Consider the following 16931-nt stretch of genomic DNA (forward strand, 5'->3'; position numbering starts at 1 on the left):
GCCCATGCCCGGCCCGCCGCTCGGCCCCGCTCTCGGGCCGGGCCCTCACGCCGCTGGCCGCGCGGGCCGGCAGTGCCCCCTGCCGGCGGCGCCGCGCACTGCCCGCCCCGCTGCGCTGCTGCTGCCGGCCGGAGGGGCCAGGGCACCAAAACCATCCCCGGGGGCCAGGGCGCCAAAACCATCCCCGGGGGGCCAGGGCGCCAAAACCATCCCCGGGGGGCCAGGGCGCCAAAACCATCCCCGGGGGGCCAGGGCGCCAAAACCATCCCCGGGGGGCCAGGGCGCCAAAACCATCCCCGGGGGCCAGGGCACCAAAACCCCCCTGGGGCCAGGGCACCAAAACCATCCCCGGGGGCCAGGGCACCAAAACCCCCCTGGGGCCAGGGCACCAAAACCATCCCCGGGGGGCCAGGGCACCAAAACCATCCCCGGGGGGCCAGGGCACCAAAACCATCCCCGGGGGGCCAGGGCGCCAAAACCATCCCCGGGGGGCCAGGGCGCCAAAACCATCCCCGGGGGCCAGGGCACCAAAACCCCCCTGGGGCCAGGGCACCAAAACCATCCCCGGGGGCCAGGGCACCAAAACCCCCCTGGGGCCAGGGCACCAAAACCATCCCCGGGGGGCCAGGGCACCAAAACCATCCCCGGGGGGCCAGGGCACCAAAACCATCCCGGGGGGCCAGGGCGCCAAAACCATCCCCGGGGGGCCAGGGCGCCAAAACCCCCGGGGGGCCAGGGCGCCAAAACCATCCCCCGGGGGCCAGGGCACCAAAACCATCCCCGGGGGGCCAGGGCACCAAAACCCCCCCGGGGCACCTCCAGCACCCCAAACCCCGCACCACACAGCGCGAACTGCGCCGAGTGAGGTCCGACTGTTCAGCCCAGGAGAAAGATCCCGGGAACGCAAACATCCCTGTCTGTCCCCTCTGTTCTCTCCTGCTTTCCTCCTGCCCCTGAAACAGCAGCATTTAGCCGAACATGCTGCTTTTCCAGGGGTAAGAATGACTCCGGTCATAATGCACTGGAAGTGCAAAGGCATCGCAGACACCGCAGGGCTCAAGAGCCAAAAGACGATGCTACAGCCCCGGTGTTCAGTTCCAGCACACATCCCATCCCGGGAGCACCAGCCTGCAGCCTCAACCCGCACTTGGAGCAAATAACCATAGGATGCAAGATCTGTATCTGCTGTCATCGTCCTCTCTGTAGGAAACGGCTGAGATGGGTGGATTACAGCGAGATCAGCTGTTCATTTTACAGGTAGCCCCCTGTAACAGCCAAGCTGAACACCCAACCCACGGGGCAAAGATCCTGGATTTGGCAAAGCCACCAAATGCTCTGTCACACTCTGTTTGTAAATCTGTGAAACTTCAGGAGTGTCCCTACGTGGACATCATCCAGATGTAATTCACATAAAACCACTAGTAAATTACAATAAAGGACAAAATATATGGTCTTAAAAGACACAGGGCAGAATAAAATCCCTGTATATGTAATTACCATATTTATAACGTTCTGTGGCACAATAGCCTAGTAGCTCTTTTAAAGTTAAGATACATCAGCATTTTTGATCATGTAAGATTTCTGATATGGTCTATTTTACTATGTAACTTAAGAGCCCTATAGATTACAAGAATCTGAAGACACACAAAAAAGAACAATATTCTGATTAAGAATTTGATTTAGTATGCAGCTTCTCTTTATAGTCCCTTGGTAAAAATGAAATCTCCCTAACAAACACTTAATAAAACCTGTCAATATATCTAGAAAGAAAAATGACACAAATGCATTAAGTATTAAATACCCTTGAAAAAAGTCACATATTCCATGAATTTTTGATGTACTATCTTGACATTAATGTAAAACCTTGATATTTATAATTGACAGATATTTAATAAAGTATAGAAGATGACTGCTGCATAGCATGCAAATTGCTCAGACTGCTCAAAAAAAGATACAGACATATTTAAACTAAACAAACTTACTTAATACGTATAAAAAAAAAATCAGATCTAGCTTTTACAGGTTCATGCAGCTAGGTCTCTACAGATTAGCTTTCAAATGTGACATTATCCACTACATGAACCCTAATTTTAACTTACCAAGTCTGTATGAAGTAGTTTCAGAAAGTTGGGAGGGGAAGCTTTAAATAAAAAATGGGAACATGAAAATGTGAATATATTCATTTAGATGCAGGTCCTGACATTCTACTGAAAGAGTTATTATAAAGAACAAATACCATTTATTTCGTTACCCTTTCTGTGAAAATATTGTCAGAGCTGGCAATCAGGGTGATGACCACTGCAAAAACAAATAGTGGCATGATGAATTTCATTTTCCTCCTGATGCTGCTATTCCTAAAAAAAAATGAATTAAAAAAATGCTTTTTCCCCTTCAGTGTTCCAAGCCTTCTTTGAGACATTTGGAGGATATCTCAAAATAACCAGAAATATTAAAAAGTAACAGTGATTGCTGCCAGATTGTCTGCAGCCACTGTGGAAAGAGACAGACTGTTATTCTAGTCACCTAAAACACTATCAGACTAGAAGCCAGTTACTCAGTATGGCAATCAGAGGAAGGGGGGGGGGGGGAAAGAAAAAAAAAAAAAAAAAAAAAAAAAAAAAAAAAGAAAAAAAGAGGACACTTCCAAACATTTTTCTCTTTTTGTGAAGTAGTAATATCCAGGGGTTTACATCTCATGTTTAATGCCTCACAAACAAGCAACACTCCTGATGTGCCACTGGGGCTCTGAGTTAATAATTTCTCCATCACACTTTTAGATGGACATCACAAGGTAATGATTCTCAAGTTCCAGAAAGTAAATCTAAAGGACTCCCACTTTGAGGGCTTGTTTCATTTGAATGGCATGAAGGCTGCAGTGCGGAATAGGTGGGTGCCCAGCTAAGAAGCCATCACAACCTTCACTCTGCTTTCCAGCCTAGGGACATTCACTTCCAGTCAGAGTGGCCAGACCTCTGAAGACAGTAACCCTTTTCCCTATTCCACCACAAAATGCTAGAGCTCATTTATCAGAGTTCCTAATCTTAATGGGGAATTTCCATTAAAATTGGCTTAACATTTGCTTGTTTACCAAGTAATGCAAAGAACAAGTTCAATTACTGTACCACACAATACAATGGCTGAGTAGAAGGAAAAAATTAAAGTTTACTTAGTGTTAAATTTGTGTTCACATCTACACTACTAGATGCCTTGAAAAGAGCTGATGTATTTTTATGTGAAGTCCTATTGCCCAGTGTACTCCTTTGTGCTATTAATGCTTGTATAATCCAAGTAAGAAAAAATTATTTTAATCCCTAGATACGACTAAAGGTTCTCTTTAAAAACACACCACCTCTAAGCTAAGATAAACTGATCATCAGACCCATCCACTACTCCACAATATAACATAGCCAAAAAAAGTTTTTTAAAAAAAATATTTGTTTTTTTGGTTTCCAGAGTTTGTAGACAGAGATGGTTGGACTCCTGTGACAAATATTTCAAGTATTCACAAGTCCAAGGCAAAGTTGTGGGCAATCATTGCATTGATACTAATTGATACTAATCAGACTTCAATAATTTCAGAAACTTCTCGTATCCCCATTCAAGTAGAGACAGCTCCACTTCTACCCCAGGAAATGATTGTAGCCAGTGTTAACAGTACAGTGAGGCCACCACTGCACTCCCTTCACAGCCCCCAAAACACTAAGGGTGCTTGAAACAGTTAAAGCCAAAACCACTTTAAGCTTCCACCTTGTTAACTTTCATTCCTTTGAACACAAACCCCAAGGGTTACTTGCTTTTGACCAAACAATTTTTTCCTCTTCTCTGCAGATTCTTCCCTCTTTCCACTGTACTCATTAACATGGGGAGATTTCGTTATGAGCCTTAGTGGATGCTACTTGATGGTTTCAGGCCAATGTGTAGGTGTACAAAAACACAAACACACATACATTCAGGGCCAGAAGCAGGAAGATCTGTCAGCATTTGCTGGTTACTGTCCCTTTCCCAGCTCTGGAAATCCTTTGAAGCAGCAGCCTTGAAGAGAAACTCCTCTCTGTGGAGCTGCTGAGGCTTTAACTGCCCTAAAGCTAAGTAAAATAAAGAATTCAGAATGGAGGATCCTAGTGATCTACAGGGAACCAAGAATTCACTTTTTCCATTGGACATATGCTGCTTAATTTAATGAGGGAAGCCAGTTCACTGTACAGGACAGGAGACAAAGCCAAAGATTATTTTACTTTGTAACAACAGTTTATGACTACAGAGGCATGCTCTGGAATTTTCAAACAGACCAATTCATGAAGTGCTAGGAATAACATTCACAAACTTGAGCATTTACATGACTTTCCTATCAGATAAAAAGATAATTCTACTCTGGAAAACCTAACAGAATGAATCTTAATATTAAAAAAAAGTGCCATAGGATTGAAACTTATTAAATCTAAATAACATTCTTGCTTAATTCTTTATGTCAGCAATTTTTATTTACTTTCTGTCAATATACACAAGAAAGCACTGTTCCAGACTATTAGGGGATTCATGCAGCGGAAGCAAAGTGGAATGACTCCTTCTGGTGCAATGGAATTTAACTGCACAGTCCCTTTTTCTGTACCTTCTACCTGCAAAAATTGTTCTTTGTTAATGAGACAGCAGTGGCACAACAGACAACTCAAAAGATTAACTATTAAGTCAAGGGTCTGAAGGACTGACAACCCACTTGACATGCAACGTGGACGTTACTGTTTGGTAGACAGAGTACACAGAAACAACCCTGAACTGGCTGCAACCACATATCCCACCTCAAATCCTGTGCCACCTTTTTTTACACAGAGGCAAGACAGCCTTAACATCCACTTCTTGACTACTCCATTTCAGAATACTACTTATTCTGTATGTATGTATACATACACAATCCTAAAACACTTATCTTTCCCAAAACAGAAGATGCTCAGGTGCAGCATTTAAATAAGTGACCAAGTTTTCTATACCTTTTTTTGTCCCCTTTTTTTGTTCTTTCACAAAATCACATAGAGGTGAGTGCAGCCCCTAATGGGGCTGAAGGAGGAGAAGCTGGGCTGAGATTAGATATATTTTGCAATGAGACAGCCTCCTGAGTCCCTCCCAAAGCAGTTCATATAAAAGGACACAATAACTCCATTATCTCCTGTGGTAAATAAATCTCTTTGCAAAATATGAGTTTACTGTTCATGCTGAGCCTTAGATTTATAGGTTCATTCTGCAGTGTTTCATTCACACATATACAGCAAGCTACAAAATCCAGTCTCCTTGCAAGGGTCTGTGTTTGCATACCATGACACATAATTTACTCTACAGGCTCTTCCTGAGCTACAAAGTTTACCTTGAGCGTTTTTCATTTCAGGAAACATTTTACCTTGTTAATTTCAGGAGCTGGACTTTGATAATCCTTGTGGGTCCCTTCCCATTCTGGATACTTTATGATTCTGTTTAGTACAACACACAGGTGCTATATTCATGCAAAAATTCATCCCACAACTCTACTTTAGTGAGCTCCACTATTAGGTGAATTACAAGACACAAATAAAAAGCTGTAATGGAAACCTTGAAGTGAAAGGACATAAATGGTATTTCCAATTCACAACCACTCCTCAACCAAAGAGTTTGCTAACTCTTAAGTTAAGTAAGCATTAACATTATGCAGTATGGCCAAAGTTTTGTTACCTGTGAATCAACAGCTCAAGTTTCCCTAAATCCTACCAGGAGCCACGTAGGAGGAAGCTTGGATCATGATCACCTCATAATCAATCATAATCCACAGGCCACACTATATTCTGGAACTAGAAGTATTGGGGCTACAATGGCACACACATCCAAAACTAAAAACGTATCATTCCCTCTTCAACCAGCATCCAAATAACAGCACAAGAAAATAAACTTTGGTTTACTTAGCAACATATCAATGTCCTACTGTGTAGAGTATTAGCATTGGGTCTGACTGAAGAGGATAATCCACTTTGTAATTTAGTTAAATTACTAATTTTAACAAAGATAAGTACTCTGTATAATTTTGCAGTGCTTAAAGAATACATCCTTTGAGTATTCCGCTCTAAGAAACATCAGCTTGTTATAATATTTTAAATTTATGGAACATTTGTAACTGCTGTTATATCAGGAAAAATATTAAATCTGCACAATAAGTACAAACTTTATATGAGAAAGTATACTTGTAAGTGCATCATGATCTCCTGATGTCTGCTGAGGCACTCACTTCCACAAAAGACACAGACAACATCCCTGGGGATAGCCTCAAATGTCCCACAAAGTGCAACTCAGTTAAAAAAAAGGCTACTAACAGAAAAGCAAACAAAAAACTGTCTCCACTCTATTGGCTGTAAAAAGAGATGCTTATCTGCATTCTCAACCAGGAGAGCTGACAACCCCATCTTCAAAAAAATGCCTTAAAAGCCCATACTACTAACAAGAGAATGTGTTATTCCTCCCAAATGTGGTTTAAACTATGCAGAAACAAATTTTGTTGAGCGCTGCCACGTACGCTTTGAAGTACGTCTCTGCTTCTCTAGAGGAAAGCAGGCATTCAGGCCACTACAGCAGAATCCATTCAGAATATAAAATAAATTAAAACCTGCTGATTAGGAGATCTTAACAATGTCTGTATGATGAAATATAACATCTATATCCAAAATGAAAGATATGTTTTATCCTGTCTGTCCTCTAACTTTGAATTATTTTGACTGTAAGAAACAACGGACACCAAGCAGGATGTGCCTGCATTTCCATCTAGGCCAGGATGGTCCAACTGGTGCCCATTGCCTGAATCTGGACCACAGGATGCCTCCATATGGCCTGCCACCTTTTCCTTGGAGGAGATAGGGAACAGCTGTTTGAGGAGCAAACGCTGCCTGAACAGGCACACACCTCCTCCTGTGTCCGGCTGGCTCCAAGCCCAGAGCTGTCGCCGTGTTCCTGTGGAAGGCAAGGAAGGAACGGGGGAAGAAGGCAGCAGAACCTCCCACCCACGCAAGGACTCGAGCTCTTCATCTGCCTGACTCGGACAGACACAGCCCAGCAAAGCCTGGAGCTGCTTCTGCCGTGGAGAGGGGCAGCCACAGGAACGGCCCAAGGAAGCCCCAGGATCTGCTGTCACTGTCATCATAGCCAAGGGTGGGATAGACCAGAAGTGACACAAAAATCAGGAATTTGGCACATGTTAGGAATGTCTAAACCACCTTACAGAAGATACACTAAGTGGTAGAGTGCAAGCATACTGTCAATCTTCAATCTTCAATCTGCTGCCAGCAAAACAGATTAATACAATATTTTGGCCTTCACAGAGAAGAAAAACACAGAAAAGCATAAATATATTTCATTATTAACTGCCTATTTATTTATTATTGATCAAGAAGAACAATTTGGGCATTGAAATTCAGACAAAGCGAATTAGATAGCAACACTATTTTTACCTTTGCAACTGCCCACTCGATGTAATTTTAAATTTCTCCTTAAGGTGACATGCATAGTAGAGAAGTAAACAAAAGGAAAAGATTTTACAGGGTTTACAACTGTGCCATCTTTCTTCCACCCATTTTTCACAGTGTTGCTGACATAATTTCTAAAAAAAAAGCTATTTGACTGGTATGCCAATGAGTATAAATCAAGCAAGGAGGAAAACTGAGAATCCTAAAGACCTACCTGGTACTGAAACAAAATGAAATTGTTTCAAATACATTTGCTTTGACTGCATATTGGTTGAACTCTTCAGTAGCATTAAAATATTCTCTATTGCATCAACTTGAAAATAATAAATTCCTTCTGATTAGTTCAATAGAGTTTTTTAAAAGAGTATACTTGTCTGCATTCAACTCAAACACCATTTAGCACACAAAAGTTAAATTGTGGTGTCTTCAAGCCAAGTATAGAGAGACACCAGATGTTCTACTTCATGCTGACCTGGAAAATCATATGCTGATTGGAATAGGATAGATTAAAAACAACACAGAAAAATAATATAAGAGCAGCACAAGTCATATTGAATGCATCACCACAACTTCAAAAATTGGTATAAAAATTATGCTAGAGATGTGAAATCTCACCTAATATATCCAATATTGAAAAGTCAGACACGATACCAGATTTTAAAGATGCTTTAGCATTATTTTGAAATCTAGAACTTGATCTGTTAAATATCTTAATGAAGATGATATTCCAGTCCCCAACAGCTAATGACTGGATTTTAGAATTTCATTCACGCCAAATCAATTAGTCAAATTTTTTATTAATAATATATGAAATTTAGTATCTGATCAAAAGGGATTATAGCCTCCAGGAAATTAAGTTCTCTGTCCAGTACTGCACACAAACAGATCAAAACATCTTTGGATAGATTACTGCAAAGCTTATATTCACAATGGGACTAAAACAATACTTTCACAAACAGTATCCAGATGTCAATACAACCTAGTCAGAAAACTGTTTGACAGTGCTCCTGTGAAATGCTGAAAGCAATACAGATAATACTGAAAAATTATTAACAGCTTCTAAAAAAGAGATTCTATTTTTAAAAATATTAAAAGGAGTGTGACTCATGGGGCAACTTCTGCCTTCTTGAGTAAGAGTAGCTTGACAGAAGGAAAATAAAGCACGAGCAAAGTATTTGCTCATCAACTTTGCAAAGAAACATAAAACTGAGTCAAAGAAAATAAGTTTACTTACTAGAATGTTAACTTAAAGAGGCGAGTTTGCTTTCTCCATTCAGTTATAATTTTAAAATTAAACTGATCCCTCTTGTACTGGGGAGCCCAACACTGGATGCAGTGGTTGTGTCTGAGTAGAGGAGAAGGCTCACCTCTCTCAACATGCTGCCAACAATCCTAATGCAGCCAGGATACCATTAGCCTTGGTCTCCTGAAAGGACACATTGGTGGCTCATGCTCAGCTTGTCCCTCAATGTAATAATGGGATTATTTCACTCCAAGTGCAGGACTCAGGACTTCTTGCTAAGCATCAATTGGCAGCCCATTTCTCCAGCCTGCCCAAGTCCCACTGGATGGCACATTACCAGGAACTGAAGTGAGGCTGACAGGTTTGTGATTCCCGGGTCATCTCTCTATCCTGAGGATAGGAGTGACACTTGCCTTTTCCAGTCCTCAGGAATGTCTCCCAGTCATCATGATCACTCAAAGATCATTGTAAGTCATCGAGTTTGCATTGGAAGAGACCTTTAAGGGTCACCTAGTCCAACTCCCCACTGTGATGAACAAGAACATCTTCAACTAGATCTTGGTTGCTCAGAGCCCCACTCACCTGGAATGTCTCCAGGAACAGGGCATCCACCACCTCTCTCACAACCCTGCCAGTGTTTCAGCACTCTTATTGTAAAAAATGCCTTCCTTAGATCCAGTCTAAATCAACCCTCTCTTAGTTTAAAACCATTACCCCGGTCCTCTTGCAACAGGCCCTGCTAAAAAGTTGGTTCCCATCTTCCTCACACCCTTTTAACTATGGAAAGGCTGCTTTAAGGCCTCCCTGGAGGCTCCTCTTCTCCAGGATAAACAAGCCAGTCCTTTTAACATTTTCTCACAGGAGAGGTGCTTCAGCCCTCTTGATTATTTCTGTGGCCATCCTCTGGAAACTCTCCATGTCCTTCTTATGCTGGGAACCCCAGAGTTGGCTGCAGTACTTCAGGTAGGGTCTCACCAAAGCAGAAGAATTGAATCCCCTCTCTCAACCCGCTGGCCACTCTGCTTTTGATGCAGCCCAGGGTAAAACTGACTTACTGAGCTGCAAGCACAAATTGCTGACTCATCCACCAGCACTCCCAAAGTCCATCTCTGCAGGACTGTTCTCAATCCCTTAACCCACAGCTGTATTGATAGCATGGGCTGCATCAACACAGGTGCAGCACCTTGCACTTTCCCTGTTGAACTTCATGAGCTTCCCAAGAGCCCACTTCTCAAGCTTGTCCAGGCGCCTCTGGATGGCAGCTCAGAACTTGGGACTCCTAAAGGCCAGTTTTACCAGTAAAGGAAGGCATTTGGTACCCCAGATTTTTACATGTTTTATGTCATGGTCCCCCACTCCATCCAGCAGCAGGCCCACATTTCCCCTGGTCCTCCTTTGGTCACCTATGTACTTATAGAAACCCTTTTGGTCACCTTTGATATCCCTTGAAAGATGCAATTGCTTCTGGGTTTTAGCTTTCCTAACCACATCCCTGGATGACTGGACAATGTCTCCATATTCCTTCCAGGTTATCTGTCCCTGCTTTCACCTTCCCTATGCTTCCTTTTAATGTCTGAATTTTTGCCAGGAGTTCCTTGTTGATTCATGAAGGCCTCCTGGTACTTTTGCCTGACTTCCTGTTCTTGGGATGAACTGCCCCTAAACTTAGAGGAGGTGATCTATCAATACTAACCATGTTTTCTTTCTTTGATCCTTCTTCTCTCCAAAGCCTTATCCCATGGGACTCTTCCAAGCAGATCCATGAAGTAGCCAATACTGCTCTCCTGAAGTCCAACACTGTGACATTGCTGTTTGCTCTGCTTCCTCCTCTCAGGATCCTGAAATCCACCACCTCATGGTCACTACAAGGCTGTCTTCAACCTTTGCATCTCCAACAAACCCTTCCTAAAGTATGAGGTCCATGAATGCAAGTAGTACCTCTCCTCATTGGCCCCTCCACTGCCTGGGTGAGAAAGCTCTGCACAAAACTCCTGCACTGCTTATGCCCTGCTGTGTTGTTACTTTAACAGACACTGAAGTCCCCCCATGAGACCCTGCAAACGTGAGGCTATTTTTAGCTATCTGTAGAAGGCCTTATTCACTTCTTCCTTCCTCCCGATCAGACAGCAAAATAGCAGAGACCCACTACAATGTCAACCATACTGAGGTTGAGGTTCAGGCTTTTGGGTTTTGTTGTTTGGTTTTTTTCCCTTTCCAAGCAGGTAACTTGCTGGTGCTCTTCAGGAAAAAATAATGTGGTCCCTCAGTGGTCCAAAGACTACAGGCTGAAAACTATGTAAATCAATGTCAAACTGCCATTCTGAACAGTCCCACAAAACTGGTGTTTTTTCCAGCACATGAGAGGCAGCTACATACAGGTACTACTTACTCAGAGTGCCACTGAATGCATTGCAAAACCTATGGTTAGCTAATGGGTTCTGCTGGGTTTGGACTTACCACTTCAAAGATTTTAAAAGTCAACTAAAGTTATAAAATTGTCTTTTATTTAGGCAGATAGTAACAGCCTTTACTACAGCTTAGGACACTGCTTCAAACTTGTCATGTTCAAAACGTAAATCGTTTGGACACTTCCGCCTTCTCTAAGTGCATTCCTTGTCTTCATATCTTGTTTTGATTCTCAAAAACTTCTCTGTAGCTGACTACAAACAAGGATAGAGATGCACCTGAAAATCAAACACAAAGACCACTGCATATTCTTTTAAAAAAGCTTAAACTTGGCAGTATTTTCTTTAGGAATATAATCTCACTGTGATGGTCTGTAAACTATATGGCTCCCTCTTGTGTCTATTATACCGCATTTCAGTGGACAAAAATTTTTTCACATTAAGCCATAAATATTTGGGCTTTGTTCACCCTTCTGCAGGCATGCAGTGCTTATAAACGTTAAGGAAGTCACAGACATGCCTTCCTTTCTCTTCCCCAGACAAGAGAAAACTCTGCCTACAGAATTTCTCTTTGGAACAAACTATAAAAAAAAAAAAACCAACTTGCAAACTACAAGTCTGAAGCAATGAAAGTAGTCTTTTGACCATTCCCTGTATTTTGATACCAATGCAGAGGCCAAATGCAGTGTTAAAGTACATCTGCAACAAGTTTTAACTATTTTTTTAGTTATCAAATTACATATGTTTAGAGAGGTGTCAGTGTGGTCTATAGAGCCTGGCTAACATGCTCCAGAGTTTATTTTTGTCTGCTTAACATCCCACCTGTTTCTGCTTATCGAACCAGACTACAGTTTAGCTTGCAACAGCTGTGAAATTCATAAATCTGCCCATTCTTCATGTGTAGCCAGACTAAGCACTTGGAGAAAGAGTCAGAACTGCAGCACTCAGCCTTATGGAGAAGCTAAGGAAATAAAACAAAGCAGCACTTCTCAAACCATGCTTGAAACTGCACACCTATCAGAAGTTAAATTATTTTAAAAGCAATCAAGCAATCCTATTTGTAAAGAAAAAAAAGAATTTGAAGACAGGACCCATTAACCCTTTTATCCCTACCACCATTAGAAATATTTTATAGACTAAAAGTGTTGCAATTAAAATACTTTTCCTTCACAAAGTTGTCCCTTTTCTAGTATTTTCAAATAGCAAAAAACCCCATCTTTTATTTCAAGATGCTGCTAGCATTACTTCCTGCAGTAGAACAACTATAAATAAAGTAAATACAGTTTTAAGATTTTTGTACTACAAAAAATGCACTTCTACTTAAAAAATCAACTTTAAAAGGTATTTGTACTTTAAAAAAAATATTAGCATACTGAAAGCAATGTGAAAATCCTGGTCACACTAGACAGTTTTCATTAGGACACTTTTACTAAAGCAGTAGTAGTACTGAATGAAATAATGGTATACAAAAAGCTAAAAAAACTTCATTTCATCAAGCTTGTACACAGCCTTTCATAGATAAGTGGGTTTGCTTTGCTTTTTTCATTTTTATGACAAATTTTTCTTTCGCTGTTTCTTCCCTTTTCCATCTGCTCATGAATTACCCTTTGCATTAGTATTTTGTGGGTCAATTTTGTTCACAAAATTATATGAGTACATGCAAGCTGATACTAAAATTAATTTCAGCATTTATGAATAAGGAAAAAATAGTACTTTGTTTTAGGGAAGAAAGAGACTCCTATTTTTTCTTTATGAACTTTTTACCTCCACCACATCATAAATTACAAGCTCTTATTTTTGAGAGCAGAAACAAATAAAAAACTTAAACTTTTCCATAAGTTTTCATCAAAAACAATAACAGCTACCCAATACATACAGTTGGCATTCCTGGAGCCAACTGAATTTATCTGACTAATGTGAATAGTAGTATTTGCTGAATAGTAGTAAAGAAACATTCAGCTGAAATTGTGGTTACATGGTAGTGCTGAAGTGAGGCACCAAACAAGCAGAACCCACTTAAAATTTAACTGGTATTTATTACCTCTCATTCTACAAAGGAAAGTAAATAAAGCAAATGAATCCTACCTGATCTACCTTCACGCTCATGGTTCAACAATGTGAAACAACTGTTATAGAACAAGATATATATAACAAGAACACAAGACAAGCAATTAAAGGACTAGTCAGAAGAACACAAAAAAAAATCAATTTAGTTTCCTGACCATTCTACATTTCAGGGTTTTGTTTGTTTTTTTTTTTTAGTTAATGTTGCAGTCACATAACCTTTCACATAATACTACTAGTGCAGGATTAATCAGGTTAAGTGATGGAACTGGTCATAGTGATAGTTCAGCTGATTCAGATCTGAAAAGAACTGCAAGAGCATGAATAGCAGCTAGAAGAATTGGATAATATTCCACAATATTCTGCTAATAACTTGTTCAAAACAGTAGACATTTTTAGGGTGAAAAAAAGTTCAAATGCACAACATTCAGAAGCTCTGTTTGATCAGGCAGCATGTTTTGAGAAACTAAGTGAAGGCTGTAAGGCCAAGTGTGGACTGGCAGTCTAGGATAAGACACAGCAAGAAAAAAAGAGTTGGCTGAACTATCATTTCCTGAATTGTGACACCTGGAAGGAAGAATTCAGTTTCCTTCTGATACCAAAGCCACTGTTTCTAGCTTATTCCTTGTGCATCTGATTTGGCTTCCACCCACCATTTTCAATTACTTCAGTTTTCAAAATGTATCCCTCTGCTCCTAATACTCTGTAAATGGAATTTGTATTGGAAACATATTCAGTTCTTGAAACACCCAACAGCTACACAAAATAATGTAACTTTTGTTGATTAACACAAATTTGGAGCTCTGGTAACACTAAAGAAGAACAGAATTGCCTTGTGTCTTCCAACCTCTCCCATGGCCAAACAAAATGATCTCTAGATCACATATTTGGGGAGATTCAGTACACAGATTTTATACAGATTGTGCCACAAAAAGCTTTGGATGTTTGGACATTGAGCACCACCTTGAGAACAACACATCAACATCCTCTTACAACATTATATCTAGATATCAGTCAGAATAACAGAGTTCTGTTAAAAACTAGGTTTAAATCATTACTTCAGAACACAATGAAAAGTCCATCCATCTCAAGCCTCTCCATACCCTAAATGTTACCAGATGGGTTTATCTTTGCATTTGAAAGCAATCAAAATAATTACACTAAACAGAACAGAAAACAACAGTTAATCCACGTTCATTGGAAATACAACATATGCAATGGTTTTATTCTGTCAATTAAACATTATAATTTTGCACTTTGTTAAGTGCAAAATACATATTTTTCAAGGAATCAGAGAGGCATAGTTGTAGATCTCTGCAGATCATGTAGAAAAGTCTCCAACTCACAAACTTCTAGAGACTGGCAAGATGAAAGCAGTGACTGTATCATTCCTTATCTCCTTTTCCCCGTAGAAAACAAATTCAGTTCCCTTAGCCTCCCATACAGATAAAGGCCTGAAGCAAATTGCATCTTAATAGTCCCCCTGCAGTCTCATTACAATTTGTCAACAAGTTTCCAGTTTGTCAATGTCTCTTTTGCACTGGTGGGCCCAAAAATGTACAGTATTCCAGACAAAGCCTCACCCATTTTTAAACAAAGGGCAGTAATCACTTCTCTCAACCAAATAGATACATTTTTATATATGAGCCTACTGAGCTGAAAAATTCCAATAGTGGTTCAAAAAAACATCAGGACATTGATGATCCTAATGATTCAGGCTTTTAAGGGCAATATACTTGTACTATTATGCAGTATCACTCTTTTCACACTATCCACAATAAGGATCATGAGAACAACATGCATATACCATATTGAAGATTCTTACCTGAATAATTTTGTAGAAGTAAGCATACTGCCGAGCTGTATTTTTATATTGGCTAAAAACATCATGTATGGCCTGAGTTGATTGAAGATACTGGACTTCATCTTCTTCAAAATAGAGAGGAGTATCATATTCACTGGGGAGAGTCTGGATGTAGGGCATCCAGAAAGAGTTGGGGTTGGCTCTCTCACAAAGGAGATGGAATGCCAGTGTTATATTGCCCATGGCTTGAAGAATTCGATCTTGAGAATACAGAGAACCTGAATTAACCAAGAAAGGTGAGGAACTAAATTGATTCTCCATGGAAAAGAGCATCCTAGATTTACTTTAAATTAACATGATTAAATAATAGTAAGCAATCAATTAAAAAAAAAAAAAAACTGCCTACACTGTACAAAAAACTGCAAGTTTTTTGACACAGCAAATGCCTTGTGTACAATGGCATGACAAAACCAGAACAATATTCTTAATACCTCAGAACATTTTATCTCCAAGTATTATACAAGCTACATGATATGTGTCCAAAATAACACATACACTTGTGGAAGATATCCAGTGCACTCTGCCAGAAACTAACTGGGAAATAAAATTCTTTCCACTGCCACTTCAAGTTTCTAAGTATTACAAACCTGATGGCTGGCATGATAGGCAAGCCCTGTAATAAAGAAGATCAGCTAAAAAAAAGAAAGTCTCCTGCTGAAAGATCCCATAAATATTCATCTCTTTCTTAAGAACTTCCTTGAGTTCTTACCCAAGACTGAATTTTTAGCTGACTCCACCGTCATCAACAGTTTTCTAGGAACCCACAGAAACAATTCTTCAGCCTACAAAAAGCAAAGAAATGCAACAGAGGGTCAGTTAGCACTTATATGATATGTCAAGTGTCTCAAATATATATCAACTTTAAATTACAAGTTGTTTACATTATTTTTTTAAAATCAAAATTATTCTGAATCAAAATTCATCCTTCTCTTCCACTGCAAATTAAACAAACAACCTGTGATTCATATTGTGGTAAACAAATGTTTCAATCTGCATTCCACAAAGCTTTAAACACAGACACTCAGATACAAAATAAAGTCCTTCCATTTTGGAACTGCTAATATGCACAACACAACCTTAAAGCTACCAGATACATTATATTGCTAAGAACTACAGGATCACAGATTTTCTCATAGTAGAGTTTTTTCATATTGGCTCTTTTTATTCTAGAAGAACTGTTCAGGACTTCTATAATATGTTAACTGTGTGCTAATGAAGCTCTTAAACAATTGTACTATGCTCATTTTCTAACAGTCTTTCTACAACAGCTGGTCTGCAAAGCTGTTTCCCACCTACAAAATGGGAATGGAAAGACATTTTTAAATGCTTACCTTTTAACACTTAGCTAACTCCTTATCTGATAATTTAAAAAATCCTTTACAATTATCATAATTTGGGGATATTTTCATTTTCACTGGAAAATAGGTATTGCAAACAACCTTTTCTGAGACAAAAAGACCAATTCTTTAAAAGAAGGGACATGAATGAAGAAGACAAGAGACTAAATAGGTACTGCAAATACCTCTTTCTTAGGCAAAAACTTTTTCAGTTCTTTAAAAGGAACATGAAAGAAGAGAAGAGACTAAATGGTTAGAAAATATGGAATAAAGGAATACATCAGTATGGTAGAGTATTCTGGTGATTAGGTAAAGAGTATAGGCAACACAGAGAAAAAAATAAAATTGATTAAAAATTTACAGAACTATCAGTAGTCATCAAAAATAATACTCAATTTTATCAATAACTATCAATAACTATTCTCAAGGACACAGTGTTGGCAATGTTTCAGGACAGCATAAGCAGTTAAAAGGAGGAAAGGGTGAGCTCTGCACATATATTTCAAACAGGATTTTCTAATCTAAGTCAAATGCTCACATGCTCAC

The 16931-nt window shown here is 40.0% G+C and overlaps 1 protein-coding gene across 1 annotated transcript in view; it reads right to left on the bottom strand.

Annotated features, from left to right (window-relative positions):
• SETD3 (SET domain containing 3, actin N3(tau)-histidine methyltransferase) overlaps positions 1 to 16931 on the bottom strand; it is a 60233-nt gene that overhangs the window by 16633 nt on the left and 26669 nt on the right. The window contains exons 5-6 of the mRNA XM_079308197.1: positions 15758 to 15830; positions 15010 to 15266 (exon numbers count right to left, since the gene is read on the bottom strand). Of these exons, the coding sequence (XP_079164323.1) occupies positions 15010 to 15266; positions 15758 to 15830 (330 nt within the window). The remainder of the gene's footprint in view (positions 1 to 15009; positions 15267 to 15757; positions 15831 to 16931) is intronic.

This window comes from Erithacus rubecula (assembly GCF_903797595.1).
Source record: "Erithacus rubecula genome assembly, chromosome: 6".
Classification (NCBI taxonomy): domain Eukaryota; kingdom Metazoa; phylum Chordata; class Aves; order Passeriformes; family Muscicapidae; genus Erithacus; species Erithacus rubecula.